Here is an 18,538-nt window from a genome sequence, read left to right as displayed (position 1 = left end):
TACATACATCTAAGCTGTCGGTAGATGCCAATGTCACATGTCATAATTACATACATCTAAACTGTCGGTAGATGCCAATGTCACATGTCATAATTACATACATCTAAACTGTCGGTAGATGCCAATGTCACATGTCATAATTACATACATCTAAGCTGTCGGTAGATGCCAATGTCACATGTCACAATTACATACATCTAAACTGTCGGTAGATGCCAATGTCACATGTCATAATTACATACATGTAAGCTGTCGGTAGATGCCAATGTCACATGTCATAATTACATACATCTAAACTGTCGGTAGATGCCAATGTCACATGTCATAATTACATACATCTAAACTGTCGGTAGATGCCAATGTCACATGTCATAATTACATACATGTAAACTGTCGGTAGATGCCAATGTCACATGTCATAATTACATACATCTAAGCTGTCAGTAGATGCCAATGTCACATGTCATAATTACATACCTCATGTAAACTGTCGGTAGATGCCAATGTCACATGTCATAATTACATACATCTAAGCTGTCAGTAGATGCCAATGTCACATGTCATAATTACATACATCTAAGCTGTCGGTAGATGCCAATGTCACATGTCATAATTACATACATCTAAGCTGTCGGTAGATGCCAATGTCACATGTCATAATTACATACATCTAAACTGTCGGTAGATGCCAATGTCACATGTCATAACTACATACATCTAAACTGTCGGTAGATGCCAATGTCACATGTCATAATTACATACATCTAAGCTGTCGGTAGATGCCAATGTCACATGTCATAATTACATACATCTAAACTGTCGGTAGATGCCAATGTCACATGTCATAATTACATACATCTAAGCTGTCAGTAGATGCCAATGTCACATGTCATAATTACATACCTCATGTAAACTGTCGGTAGATGCCAATGTCACATGTCATAATTACATACATCTAAGCTGTCGGTAGATGCCAATGTCACATGTCATAATTACATACATCTAAGCTGTCGGTAGATGCCAATGTCACATGTCATAATTACATACATCTAAGCTGTCGGTAGATGCCAATGTCACATGTCATAATTACATACATCTAAACTGTCGGTAGATGCCAATGTCACATGTCATAATTACATACATCTAAGCTGTCGGTAGATGCCAATGTCACATGTCATAATTACATACATCTAAGCTGTCGGTAGATGCCAATGTCACATGTCATAATTACATACATGTAAGCTGTCGGTAGATGCCAATGTCACATGTCATCATTACATACATCTAAGCTGTCGGTAGATGCCAATGTCACATGTCATAATTACATACATGTAAACTGTCGGTAGATGCCAATGTCACATGTCATAATTACATACATCTAAACTGTCGGTAGATGCCAATGTCACATGTCATAATTACATACATGTAAGCTGTCGGTAGATGCCAATGTCACATGTCATAATTACATACATGTAAGCTGTCGGTAGATGCCAATGTCACATGTCATAATTACATACATCTAAGCTGTCGGTAGATGCCAATGTCACATGTCATAATTACATACATCTAAGCTGTCGGTAGATGCCAATGTCACATGTCATAATTACATACATCTAAGCTGTCGGTAGATGCCAATGTCACATGTCATAATTACATACATCTAAGCTGTCGGTAGATGCCAATGTCACATGTCATAATTACATACATCTAAACTGTCGGTAGATGCCAATGTCACATGTCATCATTGTATACCTCATGTAAGCTGTCGGTAGATGCCAATGTCACATGTCATAATTACATACATCTAAGCTGTCGGTAGATGCCAATGTCACATGTCATAATTACATACATCTAAACTGTCGGTAGATGCCAATGTCACATGTCATCATTGTATACCTCATGTAAGCTGTCGGTAGATGCCAATGTCACATGTCATAATTACATACATCTAAGCTGTCGGTAGATGCCAATGTCACATGTCATAATTACATACATCTAAACTGTCGGTAGATGCCAATGTCACATGTCATAATTACATACATCTAAGCTGTCGGTAGATGCCAATGTCACATGTCATAATTACATACATCTAAGCTGTCGGTAGATGCCAATGTCACATGTCATAATTACATACATCTAAACTGTCGGTAGATGCCAATGTCACATGTCATCATTGTATACCTCATGTAAGCTGTCGGTAGATGCCAATGTCACATGTCATAATTACATACATCTAAGCTGTCGGTAGATGCCAATGTCACATGTCATAATTACATACATCTAAGCTGTCGGTAGATGCCAATGTCACATGTCATAATTACATACATCTAAACTGTCGGTAGATGCCAATGTCACATGTCATCATTGTATACCTCATGTAAGCTGTCGGTAGATGCCAATGTCACATGTCATAATTACATACATCTAAGCTGTCGGTAGATGCCAATGTCACATGTCATAATTACATACATCTAAGCTGTCGGTAGATGCCAATGTCACATGTCATAATTACATACATCTAAGCTGTCGGTAGATGCCAATGTCACATGTCATAATTACATACATCTAAACTGTCGGTAGATGCCAATGTCACATGTCATCATTGTATACCTCATGTAAGCTGTCGGTAGATGCCAATGTCACATGTCATAATTACATACATCTAAGCTGTCGGTAGATGCCAATGTCACATGTCATAATTACATACATCTAAACTGTCGGTAGATGCCAATGTCACATGTCATAATTACATACATCTAAGCTGTCGGTAGATGCCAATGTCACATGTCATAATTACATACATCTAAGCTGTCGGTAGATGCCAATGTCACATGTCATAATTACATACATCTAAGCTGTCGGTAGATGCCAATGTCACATGTCATAATTACATACATGTAAGCTGTCGGTAGATGCCAATGTCACATGTCATAATTACATACATCTAAGCTGTCGGTAGATGCCAATGTCACATGTCATAATTACATACATCTAAGCTGTCGGTAGATGCCAATGTCACATGTCATAATTACATACATGTAAGCTGTCGGTAGATGCCAATGTCACATGTCAGAATTACATACATGTAAGCTGTCGGTAGATGCCAATGTCACATGTCATAATTACATACATCTAAGCTGTCGGTAGATGCCAATGTCACATGTCATCATTGTATACCTCATGTAAGCTGTCGGTAGATGCCAATGTCACATGTCATAATTACATACATGTAAGCTGTCGGTAGATGCCAATGTCACATGTCATAATTACATACATCTAAGCTGTCGGTAGATGCCAATGTCACATGTCATAATTACATACATCTAAGCTGTCGGTAGATGCCAATGTCACATGTCATAATTACATACATGTAAGCTGTCGGTAGATGCCAATGTCACATGTCATAATTACATACATCTAAGCTGTCGGTAGATGCCAATGTCACATGTCATAATTACATACATCTAAGCTGTCGGTAGATGCCAATGTCACATGTCATAATTACATACATCTAAACTGTCGGTAGATGCCAATGTCACATGTCATAATTACATACATCTAAGCTGTCGGTAGATGCCAATGTCACATGTCATAATTACATACATCTAAGCTGTCGGTAGATGCCAATGTCACATGTCATAATTACATACATCTAAGCTGTCGGTAGATGCCAATGTCACATGTCATAATTACATACATCTAAGCTGTCGGTAGATGCCAATGTCACATGTCATAATTACATACATGTAAACTGTCGGTAGATGCCAATGTCACATGTCATAATTACATACATGTAAACTGTCGGTAGATGCCAATGTCACATGTCATAATTACATACATGTAAGCTGTCGGTAGATGCCAATGTCACATGTCATAATTACATACATCTAAGCTGTCGGTAGATGCCAATGTCACATGTCATAATTACATACATCTAAGCTGTCGGTAGATGCCAATGTCACATGTCATAATTACATACATCTAAACTGTCGGTAGATGCCAATGTCACATGTCATAATTACATACATGTAAACTGTCGGTAGATGCCAATGTCACATGTCATAATTACATACATGTAAGCTGTCGGTAGATGCCAATGTCACATGTCATAATTACATACATCTAAACTGTCGGTAGATGCCAATGTCACATGTCATAATTACATACATCTAAACTGTCGGTAGATGCCAATGTCACATGTCATAATTACATACATCTAAACTGTCGGTAGATGCCAATGTCACATGTCATAATTACATACATGTAAACTGTCGGTAGATGCCAATGTCACATGTCATAATTACATACATCTAAACTGTCGGTAGATGCCAATGTCACATGTCATAATTACATACATGTAAACTGTCGGTAGATGCCAATGTCACATGTCATAATTACATACATCTAAACTGTCGGTAGATGCCAATGTCACATGTCATAATTACATACATGTAAGCTGTCGGTAGATGCCAATGTCACATGTCATAATTACATACATCTAAACTGTCGGTAGATGCCAATGTCACATGTCATAATTACATACATCTAAGCTGTCGGTAGATGCCAATGTCACATGTCATAATTACATACTTCTAAACTGTCGGTAGATGCCAATGTCACATGTCATAATTACATACATCTAAACTGTCGGTAGATGCCAATGTCACATGTCATCATTGTATACCTCATGTAAACTGCCACATGTCATAATTACATACATGTAAGCTGTCGGTAGATGCCAATGTCACATGTCATAATTACATACATCTAAACTGTCGGTAGATGCCAATGTCACATGTCATAATTACATACATCTAAGCTGTCGGTAGATGCCAATGTCACATGTCATAATTACATACATGTAAGCTGTCGGTAGATGCCAATGTCACATGTCATAATTACATACATCTAAACTGTCGGTAGATGCCAATGTCACATGTCATCATTGTATACCTCATGTAAGCTGTCGGTAGATGCCAATGTCACATGTCATCATTGTATACCTCATGTAAACTGTCGGTAGATGTCACATGTCATCATTGTATACCTCATGTAAGCTGTCGGTAGATGCCAATGTCACATGTCATAATTACATACATCTAAGCTGTCGGTAGATGCCAATGTCACATGTCATCATTGTATACCTCATGTAAACTGTCGGTAGATGTCACATGTCATCATTGTATACCTCATGTAAGCTGTCGGTAGATGCCAATGTCACATGTCATCATTACATACATCTAAACTGTCGGTAGATGCCAATGTCACATGTCATCATTGTATACCTCATGTAAACTGTCGGTAGATGTCACATGTCATCATTGTATACCTCATGTAAGCTGTCGGTAGATGCCAATGTCACATGTCATCATTACATACATCTAAGCTGTCGGTAGATGCCAATGTCACATGTCATCATTGTATACCTCATCTAAACTGTCGGTAGATGCCAATGTCACATGTCATCATTGTATACCTCATGTAAACTGTCACATGTCATAATTACAGAACGGAAGTGAACCATGACTTGTTCCTGCCACAGTAGTCCCGCCTTTTGTCACACCTCACCTGAAACATCGTAACAGCAAACATATGTTCGGAAGATCCTGGCATTTGGATGACCACCCTGCGGTCACCGCCGTCCATGTCAGTGCTGCTCAATGTGTCTGCTTTGGCATCTGTCCAGTACAAGCGACGCTCAGAATAGTCTGTATGAAATACCAAGGAAGCTTAAGTCACCCTGACAGTGTATGTTCAATGTATTTGTTTATAAGGTGCAGGAACAAGAACAATAAATACTGTACAAAAATGAGTGTCAGCTAAGAAAAGCATCAATTCAGTCTTTGTTCATAGAGTCATCCTTTGAAAGAGTCTTTGTTTTGAAAAGAACAGCCTGGCAAAGTCATTCAATTTGGATGAAGTCAGCTAGCCTGAAACGTGAAACAGAAGGCTCCCTGTTAGCTTGTGAGGACCAGTCACTTCCCATTGGAAACCGTCTATGTGTGATATTGTCTCAAAATGTAAATATTGAATTTAGATTAGGCAATGAATTTGATGAAACCTTTTTAGTGGATGAAGAATTATGATACTTTTATGGGGATACAATGTCCTAATTGTGTAAAACACTATGTTGTCACTTGCTTGTACAGGCGCACCTGTGGCCACACATAAGCAACTATGTTGATTCCTGTGATTGATCTTGCATGCTGGAGTCCCTAATTTTCCATCAGCCATAGTGATACTACACTAGAAAGCATCATCCCATTTCAATGTGGATAATGAAGGAGAAAACATCATCCCTTACTAATGCAGACACCTAATGGAAGGAGAAAACATCATCCCTTATTAATGTTGACACCTAATGGAAAGAGAAAACATCATCCCTTACTAATGCAGACACCTAATGGAAGGAGAAAACATCCCTTACTAATGTGGACTGCCCTGTCCAGCTAACAGCTTCACAGTTTATAGATATATTCTGTTTGGTAGTGTACTTGAAAAAAACTTGTTTCATGCATCTGTCATAAGCATCGTTTAAAAGTTTGATAATTTAACAGTTCAAATTTAACAGTTCAGAGGGATTCCAGTAAATGTCTCTTCAGGAGTAGGTTAATTTGGGATAATTGCATTTATACTCTTTGCAGTTTTCATTTCTTTCCTGCGTTTATGTTCCACTGTTTACTTACCGATAGTTAAACCATTTGGCCAGTAGATCTTGGTGTTTACGATGCTGGTGCGCTTGGATCCATCCATGCCACATCTCCCTATCATGGCTGGATCCTTCCAGTCAGTCCAGTATATGTACCTGTCTCAACATATGGTATGGATTTACAGTGTCTTTATTATTTACAACGCAATGTTTCTGGGCTACTTCTTGTCCGTTTATCAGGAGAATGATGGCGGAGGGCAGGAAGTAGAATAGTAAAATTTACTTTCATCTATACTGTGTGATGAATATTACTCTTTCCACCAACCAGAGTGTAGTAAGGGAGAGATTTGAGCGGCGGGAGGGGCACTGAGCATCAGGAACGATTTACTTCTGTTTTACAGTTGCCCATAATCTATCAGTTAAATTATGTATGGATTTACCTCTGGTTTACAGTTGTCCACTTCTAAATGCCATGCCAATGTTCTATGAAAAACTTACCTTTGATTTATGTCGAGCTCAATAGCTCGGGGTTCACCCAAGACGTCTATGACAGTGGTGATATACTTCCTGTCCAGAAGGTTTAAGGTCATGACCCTTATCGACTTCCGACCAGCGTCTGTCCAGTATATGGCGTTATGTATCCAGTCGTAAGCCAGGCCGGCAATAGATGAACTCATATCTCGATAGATTTGGGTTGGTGACAGAAGTCGAAATCCTTCCAAGTGAGCCCTGGAGAACATAGACTTATTCCGATCATTGAACCCGAACAGAACAGTCAGTGAATCCTATTTACTTTTCCATGTTTTGCAAATATGTATTCCATTTGTTGGACATCAGTGATTTATTACAAAAAACATATTTTCAGAAACACTGTGTATTCTTTGTACGTTTGTAAACTGATGAGGGCATCCATGTATAAAGAATAGTTTCTATTTATGTACTACTAGAAGTATTAATTTACATTCTATATATTTATGAAAAAAACTATCTGTACATATCTAAATCAATCAACAATTCTGTATAATAAGCATCTGTACATTTCTATGTTAACCCAACAATACTTTTTTATTCATAATAACAAGTATTCATTTTATTAGCCCTGGAATACAGTCGAGTACAGGAATACACGTACTAGGAAGTGACCAATGCATGGCCACAGTCGAGTACAGGAATACACGCACTAGGAACTGACCAATGCATGGCCACAGTCAAGTACAGGAATACACATACTAAGACTGATCAATACATGGCCACAGTCGAGTACAGGAATACACGTACTAGGAGCAGTAGACCAGACCAATACATGGCCACAGTCGAGTACAGGAATACACGTACTAGGAGCAGTAGACCAGACCAATACATGGCCACAGTCGAGTACAGGAATACACATACTAAGACTGACCAATACATGGCCACAGTCGAGTACAGGAATACACATACTAAGACTGATCAATACATGGCCACAGTCGAGTACAGGAATACATGCACTAGGAACTGACCAATACATGGCCACAGTCGAGTACAGGAATACACATACTAAGACTGATCAATACATGGCCACAGTCGAGTACAGGAAAACACGTACTAGGAGCAGTAGACCGGACCAATACATGCCCACAGTCGAGTACAGGAATACACGTACTAGGAGCAGTAGACCAGACCAATACATGGCCACAGTCGAGTACAGGAATACACGTACTAGGAGCAGTAGACCAGACCAATACATGGCCACAGTCGAGTACAGGAATACACATACTAAGACTGACCAATACATGGCCACAGTCGAGTACAGGAATACACGCACTAGGAACTGACCAATACATGGCCACAGTCGAGTACAGGAATACACATACTAAGACTGATCAATACATGGCCACAGTCGAGTACAGGAATACACATACTAAGACTGATCAATACATGGCCACTGTCGAGTACAGGAATACACGCACTAGGAACTGACCAATACATGGCCACAGTCGAGTACAGGAATACACATACTAAGACTGATCAATACATGGCCACAGTCGAGTACAGGAATACACGCACTAGGAACTGACCAATACATGGCCACAGTCGAGTACAGGAATACACATACTAAGACTGATCAATACATGGCCACGGTCGAGTACAGGAATACACATACTAAGACTGATCAATACATGGCCACGGTCGAGTACAGGAATACACATACTAAGACTGATCAATACATGGCCACAGTCGAGTACAGGAATACACGCACTAGGAACTGATCAATACATGGCCACAGTCGAGTACAGGAATACACATACTAAGACTGATCAATACATGGCCACAGTCGAGTACAGGAATACACATACTAAGACTGATCAATACATGGCCACTGTCGAGTACAGGAATACACATACTAAGACTGATCAATACATGGCCACAGTCGAGTACAGGAATACACGGACTAGGAACTGATCAATACATGGCCACAGTCGAGTACAGGAATACACATACTAAGACTGATCAATACATGGCCACAGTCGAGTACAGGAATACACATACTAAGACTGATCAATACATGGCCACAGTCGAGTACAGGAATACACGCACTAGGAACTGATCAATACATGGCCACAGTTGAGTACAGGAATACACACACTAGGAACTGATCAATACATGGCCACAGTCGAGTACAGGAATACACATACTAAGACTGATCAATACATGGCCACAGTCGAGTACAGGAATACACATACTAAGACTGACCAATACATGGCCACAGTCGAGTACAGGAATACACATACTAAGACTGATCAATACATGGCCACAGTCGAGTACAGGAATACACGTACTAGGAGCAGTAGACCAGACCAATACATGGCCACAGTCGAGTACAGGAATACACATACTAAGACTGACCAATACATGGCCACAGTCGAGTACAGGAATACACATACTAAGACTGATCAATACTGGGTCACATGGTTTAGAGTTTGGAGTGATAGTTATTATGGGTGATATTTCATATCATGGTAATAGTATTTTAGCGGCACACCTTTAAAGGTAGTGCTTAGAGTTGCCTCCCTTTAGGCGCTCTTCTGCATATGAGTATATGTGTTTTTGACTGTAAGTAATCAGTCGAATGAGAAATCTTTAAGTTAATGGTAATGCGGAGGCACAGTGCTTGAACGTTCAAGAATCTGTGACTGTTTTTTTGTATTGACCCCCTCTATTGTGAAGCGTAGCATCTTGCTATCTGCTCAAACTGTTAACCATAACAATGACCACAGTCGCAGTACAGGAATACACGGACACAAGGGAAGAACACTTCTTGTTTTAAATATTGATACATATAATAATACGCTATTCGTATTCTGACACTGTCTGATATCAGGATTAAGTGCTTCAAAGTAGGTACATATTCACGGTTCTTGTGGCCAGGTCTGCCCAGAACACCGTCCTATTTTTGACGTTGAAGGTCAGGGACACCGGATGTTGCATGTTGTGTTTTTGTTCAGTGAAACTCATCATCCGGGAATACTTGGTTGTGATGTTGACACGTTTCATCGACCCAGTTTGCGTCATCAACAGAAAAGCAGCGTTGACTTTCAACAGAAAAACAAATAATCAAATTAGTCATAAGTTGTAGCAATTTGTTCTACTTCGGAACATCTAACAAAATACCTAAACCCTAAAAAACAGTCAGTGGCAAGTATCTGTCAAAACAAGTCTCCATGGGCGTAAAACAGTAGTGAGCATTATTTTACAGAGTGTCTTTGTTTTTAAGTACAGTTCTACACATGTTATAATTATAGCCTAAACATTCCCTCTGTAATATGGTTGCCTTAATCTGTGGTTTCCATATCCACATGCAGAAAACGAAATGAAAATTTTAACACTAAGTCATGGCTATCCCTAGTGGCGTAATCCTAACCTAACCTACAGAGTTACCTACCTTGACAGTACGTCACCCATTGTTTGTTTGAGCAACGTCACATGGGAAGAAGCCAGTGGCTTCAAGTGAAAAGGATGGGGTCAACCTGGCTGATCCCAGACAGGCTTTGTTCATCACTCAGGCAATGTGCCAGGGGAAGGTGCCTCAGCCTGATAACAGGTCTGACTCACTCCCCACCAGTTTTCCGTCCCAGCCAGCCACTGGCCAGCAAGTAGTGGCTTACAGGGGAGTTTACGGTAAAAAGGATCGAGAGTCAAGCGGCCAGGGTCCTAGCGGTTTATCCATGGAAAACACTGACATAGACAAGCCTGCTATTATACCTCTTGTAAGAGCCTTATCGGACTCAGAGGGTGCCTCTATTTACATGTATCCTGTTTCTCTGAACAACAGTCCAGTGAGTGAGTCAGTGAGTCAGTTTAGATTTACACCGCACTCAAAAATATTCCAGCTATGTCACAGCGGTCTGTAAATAACGGCGTGTGGACCAGACAATCCAGTGATCAAGAACATGAGCATTGATCTGCGCAATTGGGAACTGATGACATATGTCAACAACGTGAGTCTCACCACCCGATCCCGTTAGTGACCTCTTACGACAAACATAGTTGCCTTTTATAGCAAGCACAGGTTGTTGTTCACGGGTCCTAACAGTCCAGCCTCTGGATACAACAGTAGAGCCTTTTGTACAGGGATGGTCATTGAGGGAGAATGTGGAAATTGTTCATGGACTTTAACCAAGCACACTCACTCCTCAAGTAAAACTGGTATGGGAATAACCTGAGGGGCTATGATCCTTCGGCTGTATACCCCCGGAAAGAATACCTACATTATCTTTTCCTCAGTCGTCGGCTTTGAATTCGACTCTGAACTCATACAATTTGAATTTCGCCAAGGCATCCTCTATTAGCGCCCTTTGTAGCCATTCATTTAACTGCCAATTCAAGGACTTCAAGAACATTGATGTGCTGCCCATTCATCCCTAGACATTTCATCTTATACTCTTATACTACTTGGTTTGCTGTAGGAGTGATGGAGGATACTAAACGACCTTCCGTGTAATACCATTTTTACTAAATGACTTAATGATTTGGTATCAAACGAGCAAAAGCAAGCATGTTAGCTCTACAGAAGGCACTCTCCCATTGGTCCTGGAATCTGAACCGGAAAAGTATCATGTTAGTTATGGACAACAGTACGGTAGTGACCTACATAAACAAACATGGAGGAATGAGATCTTATCAGCTTCTTCTGATCACCCAGGAGTTATTCAGAATAGAGGACATGATGAAATGCGTTATCAGAGCATGCACATTACACGCGAAATAAACATTTTGACGGACTCGCAAGATTGTGTTGAAGAATGGACATTCAATATGGAAGCATCCAAGCTCATTTGGACACTTAAGAAACTCTGTCAGTAGATCTTTTGGCCACTTCAATGGCTTCCAACCTTTGTGAGTTCGGTTCCGGATCTAGCAGCATGGGCAGTGGATGTTCTATGAATATCTTTGGAGAATCTCACTGCTTACGCGTTTCCTCTGTTCAAAATAATCCTGGATGTCCTTGCAAAAATTGCACAGTACACTTGCGTAACGTTTCTGGAAGCCCCAGCATGGTCCACCAGGTTGTGGATCACAGATCTCCTTCAACTATTGACAGACAAGCCACCTCGTCTTCCAATTTGGAACAAATTTCTCACTCAGTCAAAGTCAACCGGAAATCTGAGAAACTTGTCACTTCACAAGGAGGTAATATGCAGTTTCCTCAAGGAGCAGGGATTTAATGAACTATCGCCATCTCTGAGTCCATTACACCTTCAACAGCATTCCTTTACGATGCCAAGTGGAATGCCATTATCCAGTGGAGATCAGTGTGACACCTCCTTAATTCTTCGGTCTCCCCGTCATAGCAGATTTTCTCCTATGTTTAAGAATGGAACTGATCAAGATTAAGAGTAAGTGACAGATAAGATTGCTGTGTCCTGTACGTGCGACGAGATGGTATCTACATCGCACAGAGAACTTTAGATGAAATCGTTGACGTCTTTTCCTTGTATTAAAGCTATGGTTGATTTCAAAAAGCACTATTGCTTCATGGCTCAGAAAACGATTACTCTTGGTCATCAGAGTTAGATCAGCAATCAGTTGCTCAGGGCTCTGGCATCATCAGTAGCTGCTTGGAGTTCAGTATCTGTGGAATAAATATATTTGGGAGTAGACTCTATCCTCATATTATTAGGGCAGTTTGAATTAAAAGCAACCAGAAGTGACGTCTTTTACAAAGGTGATGTCATAAATCTAAGATTTTATCTAAATAACTAAAATGACGTCATAAACCGGAATTTACTTCAGAGAAGCGATAAATGGAGTTATTAACCAGAAGTGACGTCACATAACTGGTAGTGATGTCATCAACCGGAAGTGATGTCATAATACCAGGTGGTGTCAACAACTGGAAGTGACATCATAATACCAGGTGGTGCCTTCAACCAGAAGTGACGTAACAGGTCAGGCAGTGGGTATATTAACTGGAGGTGTCGTCACAGGACCTGAAGTGACATCATGGTTACTAGACCGGAAGTGATGTGAGATATAGAACCTGGAAGTGGTGTCAGTAGACCGGAAATAACATCCTTTCCCAAGGTTATGAAGTATAATAATAATTACACTAATGCTAAAATAATAATTAATCCAATTATATCTTTTTATTTATCTTATGATTAATAAACTTACTCATAGCTATACAAATGAAAATAAAAGAATCTATTGGTGTGATCCTTTGATTTTAAGTCCTGATCAGTCTCGTAGGGTCAGCCCACCATCCCTATGTAAACTTCAGGCAACCATAATCCAGGGCAATGGTTAAGCTATAATTAGGAACAATTACAATTATTGTTAGTAATTGTCAATAAAATTACCTCTGGATTATGGGATTTATGTCCTGCCCTTACCTCCCCGCCTTTCCTCTAGAAGATGGGTTATCTTGTTAAGAAAATGAATGTAATTTTCCGAATAAAATTGATATTTTATACTTATCCTGACTCCTGCTTATTGCTTATCTCATCCTCCGTGGCGAAGGTAGTGGAATACCTGAAATCCCTTGAAGTTCCCTTCTAAAACAAGCGGACATAAAATACACTCACCCGCGTGTAGCCTCCCCTTTCCCATGCAAACAGTCAGGTGACTGACCATGCTCTTTCCTCTGTCTTTGTAAATCGCCCGACATGAGAATTATAGTAATACAGTGTGCCTGTGAGGGGCGGGTGGGAGGTCTTTCATCATGAGTCAGGATAAGTATAAAATATCAATTTTATTCAGAAAATTACATCTTTTTCCTTATCCTGACTCATGCTTATTGCTTACAGAATCAGACGGAAACGGCTGTGGGTCAGGCCATGCTGGCTGTCAAAATTACGTCCAGTAATCCGCCTCCAACGAGAAGTTGTAACGGCGATTATTCAGTCCTGCACTTCTAATATTCTTGGGAGGAGGGAATCATATCCATTCGAACTTGCCTTCATCAGAAGGTTTCGTTGACTGGATGTGGTGACATCGAAAGTAACTAGCATCCTGCTCTGATGCAGCTAAATGTTAAGATATTGTAATCAAGACTAGTTGCGACCCCTCTTCATGTACAAGTGTCTTCATTATGAGTACAGGGTCATAATCACTCATGCGCATTGATTTTCCACCATTATACTCCACAGAGCGTCTGGCTTCCACAAGTCACATGATAAAACGGGCGAGTGAACCCAGCACCTTCGGGGAACTGTTAGTTGCTGAGCAACGACAGGAGGCCCAAACAGATGAATGCCAGAGACATCCTCCGTGGCTATGTCTCATAGATAATGGTTGGCAAACACCTTGTTTGACTTCCAAAAGCAACCCTCCATTACAGTTGATAGTGAGCATACCCATGTAGCGTTAGTACAGAAGCCAAAGCTTTGACTTTGTGTGGGTTGGAGGTTCCAATCCTGCTGCTTTATAGACTCTCAATATAACAGCACTGATCCACACTGAGATAGTGTTGCAGGATACTTCCGTAGGTGTCTCAGTGGATATAGGGATAAACAGATGCTTGAAACTGTGCCTTCTAGACTTGGTACGTGTGATGTATGTCTTAAATGCTCTAACTGGACATATTGAGTATCTTGAGTATCATAAGGTTCCAGGATTGAAGATAATGCTCTTATGTGGAATTGTCTATCCGGTTGACCTGGCAGTTGATTTTTCCCAACAAAATCCTATCATAGACCCAGATGAGCTGTCTGCTGATGATTTGCATCAAAGCTCATGCATGAATTTCTGACATCTGTACAGTTGTAGCCAAGGCAAGTGAATACAGCTTCTTCTCAAATGAGGTCTGATCAAGCGGCTCGTACACATCACTTGTGAGATGTTGAAGTACAATTTTTAAATCCGAAACTGGAACTCTAAATCTACTCTGTTGCTCTTCCAGCTTGAAGGAACGTAGTAAGGCAAGTAGCTCGGGTACTTTAGTCGGCTTGGTTTCTGCTTCCATGGTGACGACTGAGCTGAGAGCTGCCAAGTATGTAGATAATGTAGAGCCTTTCAGACCTCTGTAATGTCGTAGGTGACATAAATAATCTGCTATCTGTGGATATGTTCCCTTCATCGCCATGAAGCCTTTCTTCTTCGTGCATGTCTCAAACCGCTTCCACTTTTCATCATAAAGGGTGCGAGTGGATTTCCGTAAGGCTAAAGTAACTGCTTTTGGTTGTCCTAACTCCTCTACCTGTGTTGGAAACCAATGGCTCGTTGGCAAGAAAGGCGTGACCAAAGCCAGTTGTAGCCTCTTGGTCTGTTTTATTTTCTCAGTGACTTTTGGTAGCAGCACTGGAGGGGGAAACATGAATGCATTTAGTCCTTCCCATGGGATGCTGAGAGTTGCTGTTACCCACAATAACGGGTCTGGTACTGGTGATACAAAGGTCGTTGTCTATTTGTTGAACCTTGTTGCAAAAAAGTCTATTTGCGGCGATCCGAATGTCTGGCTGATTAGGTGCAGCATCGTCTACGTCAGGTGTAAAACAGATGGCAATCTCGTTGACCCGGTTTGTTTATGTAGGAAGCCACTGTTGATTTGTCTGTGTGTATCATCACTAGCTTGTCTTTCAACATATATAAGTCGACCAGTGATGGATATCATGAATGATCGTTTTCATGTGCAGCTGGTTGATATGAAGAGCTTGCTCTTCTTTGTTCCACATCCCTGCTGCTACTTCGTTGTCTAGATGCGTTCCCCATCCTTGCTGAGATGTTCGACGATGCTCGGTAATACCTGTCTTCATCCCTGCATGAGTGAAGTATTCATTAGGTCATGACGATCCCTTCTATGAGAGTCCATGACTAAGGGGGATGATGACTGTCAACAGCGCCTTCGATGAGCTGAGGAGACTGAGGAAGACCTTCTGCGTTGATGAGTGCACATATGCGAGTGCGAATCCTCATGACTAATGCAAGCCAACATTGCCTGTCCCTAGCACGTCTGTAAACAGACCGTGTATAGAGAGTAAATTCTGAATCAGACAAATCTATGCAAAATTTACAACGAGTATCAGAAGAACATGTGGGCTTGCACGCCGGACAAATTAAATGAGGGTAAACCGCCGACAGCCGCAATCTGACACGATTTCATCAACTGACACTTCAGAGAAATATGTGCTAAATAAAGACACACTAATCACAAACTTGATAAAATATAATGCATATACAAATCCAAATACGAGCAGAATTTAGTTTAAAAGACCAAAATAAAGGAAGAACTTATCGCCATATCAGGACCCCTGATACCTCCAGCCGCCTCCGTCGGGCGATAAAAAGAGAGTGAAGAGCATGGTCGTCACCTGACCGTTTGCGTGGGAAAGGGGAGGCTACACAGGGACTTGTATCGCTTAGAAACAGCGCTTGAAAGGCATATATGTGTATAGACCCTACCCAAGTAATATATAGAAGGAAAGGGATGTAACGAGGAAACCATCCCTGTTCGATCAAAGTTACAAGTCACCGCGTAAACTATTTTAAGGCCCCGTTGACACCAACGGATCGAAAGCCAGATGATTTCCCCACAAAATGACCTAAAAATGGTCACAATCGGATCATTATTTCAAAAGTTATACGCCACGAAACATCAAAAACAGCTACCTCCGCAATATCACGCCAAAATCATGGATCACCAAATACGGCGCAAACTCACCTTTTATATTATTCGTTTATTAATTCAAGCCACATTGACAGCACCAGCTTTGTCCTGGATTTGATCGGCTGCGGCTTTCCGCGGTTCGGAATACTTACTGCAACATCTACATATCATTTTCTCGACAGTAAGCAAGCATTTTCATCAAAACCGCTGGCAATCCTACTCACTTGTCAGCCATAAGTGACCTTGACTTTCAAGTGAACTGATCTGATCCACACAAACAGACTCGGGCCATCCGACTGGCCATTCCCACTGTATATTTTATTTCCAACCAATCGGATGGCCGGAGTCTGTTTGTGTGGATCATATATGCCTTTCGAACAACCAATGGGTGACATAACATCAAGGGAGGTAACTATGTAGGTTAGGGTAGGATTAAACCACTAAGGAAGTTAACTAACAAGTACTAAAAATAATTGTAATTGTTCCTTTAAGAAAGTAAGGACATGTGTTTTACAAACTAAGGAAGACAGGTCTCCTACAAACTAACGAGGACATGTGTTCCACAAACTAACGAGTACAGGTCTCCTACAAACTAAGAAGGACATGTGCTTTACAAACTAATGAGTACAGGTCTCCTACAAACTAAGAAGGACATGTGCTTTACAAACTAACGAGGACAGGTCTCCTACAAACTAAGGAGGACATGTGCTTTACAAACTAATGAGGACATGTGTTCTACAAACTAAGGAGGACATGTGTTTTCCAAAGTAACGAGGACAGGTCTCCTACGAACTAAGGAGGACATGTCTTTTACAACCTAATGAGGACAGGTCTCCTACAAACTAAGGAGGACATGTGTTTTACAAACTAACGAGTACAGGTCTCCTACAAACTAACTACTACATGTGCTTTACAAACTAAGGAGGACATGTGTTCCACAAACTAAGGAAGACGTCTTCTACAAACTAAGGAAGAATGTGTTCTACGAACTAGCAAGGACATGTGTTTTACAAACTAAGGAAGACGTGTTCTACAAACAAAGGAGGACATGTGTATTACACAATATGGAGGACATGTGTTTTACAAACTAAGGAAGACATGTTCTACAAACCAAGGAGGACATGTGTTTTACAAACTCAGGAAGACATGTTCTACAAACTAAGGAGGACATGTATTTAACAAACTAAGGAGGACATGCGTATTACACACTAAGGAGAACATGTGTTTTCCAAAGTAAGGAGGACATGTGTTCTACAAACTAAGGAGGACATATGTTCTACAAACTAAGGAAGACATGTTCTAAAAACTAAGGAGGACATGTTTTACAAACTAAGGAAGACATGTTCTACAAACCAAGGAGGACATGTGTTTTACAAACTCAGGAAGACATGTTCTACAAACTAAGGAGGACATGTATTTAACAAACTAAGGAGGACATGCGTATTACACACTAAGGAGAACATGTGTTTTCCAAAGTAAGGAGGACATGTGTTCTACAAACTAAGGAGGACATATGTTCTACAAACTAAGGAAGACATGTTCTAAAAACTAAGGAGGACATGTTTTACTAACTAAGGAAGACATGTGTTCTAGAAACTAAGGAGGACATGTGTTCTACACACTAAGGAAGACATGTTTTACAAACTAAGGAAGACATGTTTTACAAACTAAGGAGACATCTGTATTGCAAACTGAGGAGGACATTTGTTATACAAAACTAAGGAAGACATGTGTATTAGACACTAAGGAGGACATGTGTTTTCCAAACCAAGGAGGACATGTGTTCTACAAACGAAGGAGGACAT

At 40.6% G+C, this 18,538-nt stretch overlaps 1 protein-coding gene across 1 annotated transcript in view; it reads right to left on the bottom strand.

Moving 5' to 3' along the window:
* LOC137291764 (low-density lipoprotein receptor-like) overlaps positions 1-18,538 on the bottom strand; it is a 70,651-nt gene that overhangs the window by 3,012 nt on the left and 49,101 nt on the right. Inside the window, exons 17-20 of the mRNA XM_067823281.1 lie at positions 10,035-10,221; positions 7,148-7,378; positions 6,687-6,805; positions 5,569-5,708 (exon numbers count right to left, since the gene is read on the bottom strand). Coding sequence (XP_067679382.1) covers positions 5,569-5,708; positions 6,687-6,805; positions 7,148-7,378; positions 10,035-10,221 — 677 coding nt within the window. The remainder of the gene's footprint in view (positions 1-5,568; positions 5,709-6,686; positions 6,806-7,147; positions 7,379-10,034; positions 10,222-18,538) is intronic.

The sequence above is a fragment of the Haliotis asinina genome, chromosome 7, assembly GCF_037392515.1.
Source record: "Haliotis asinina isolate JCU_RB_2024 chromosome 7, JCU_Hal_asi_v2, whole genome shotgun sequence".
In the NCBI taxonomy this organism is placed as follows: Eukaryota; Metazoa; Mollusca; class Gastropoda; order Lepetellida; family Haliotidae; genus Haliotis; species Haliotis asinina.
The sequence above is the reverse complement of the archived record's forward strand: the minus strand, read 5'-3'. Positions and strand labels throughout refer to the sequence as shown.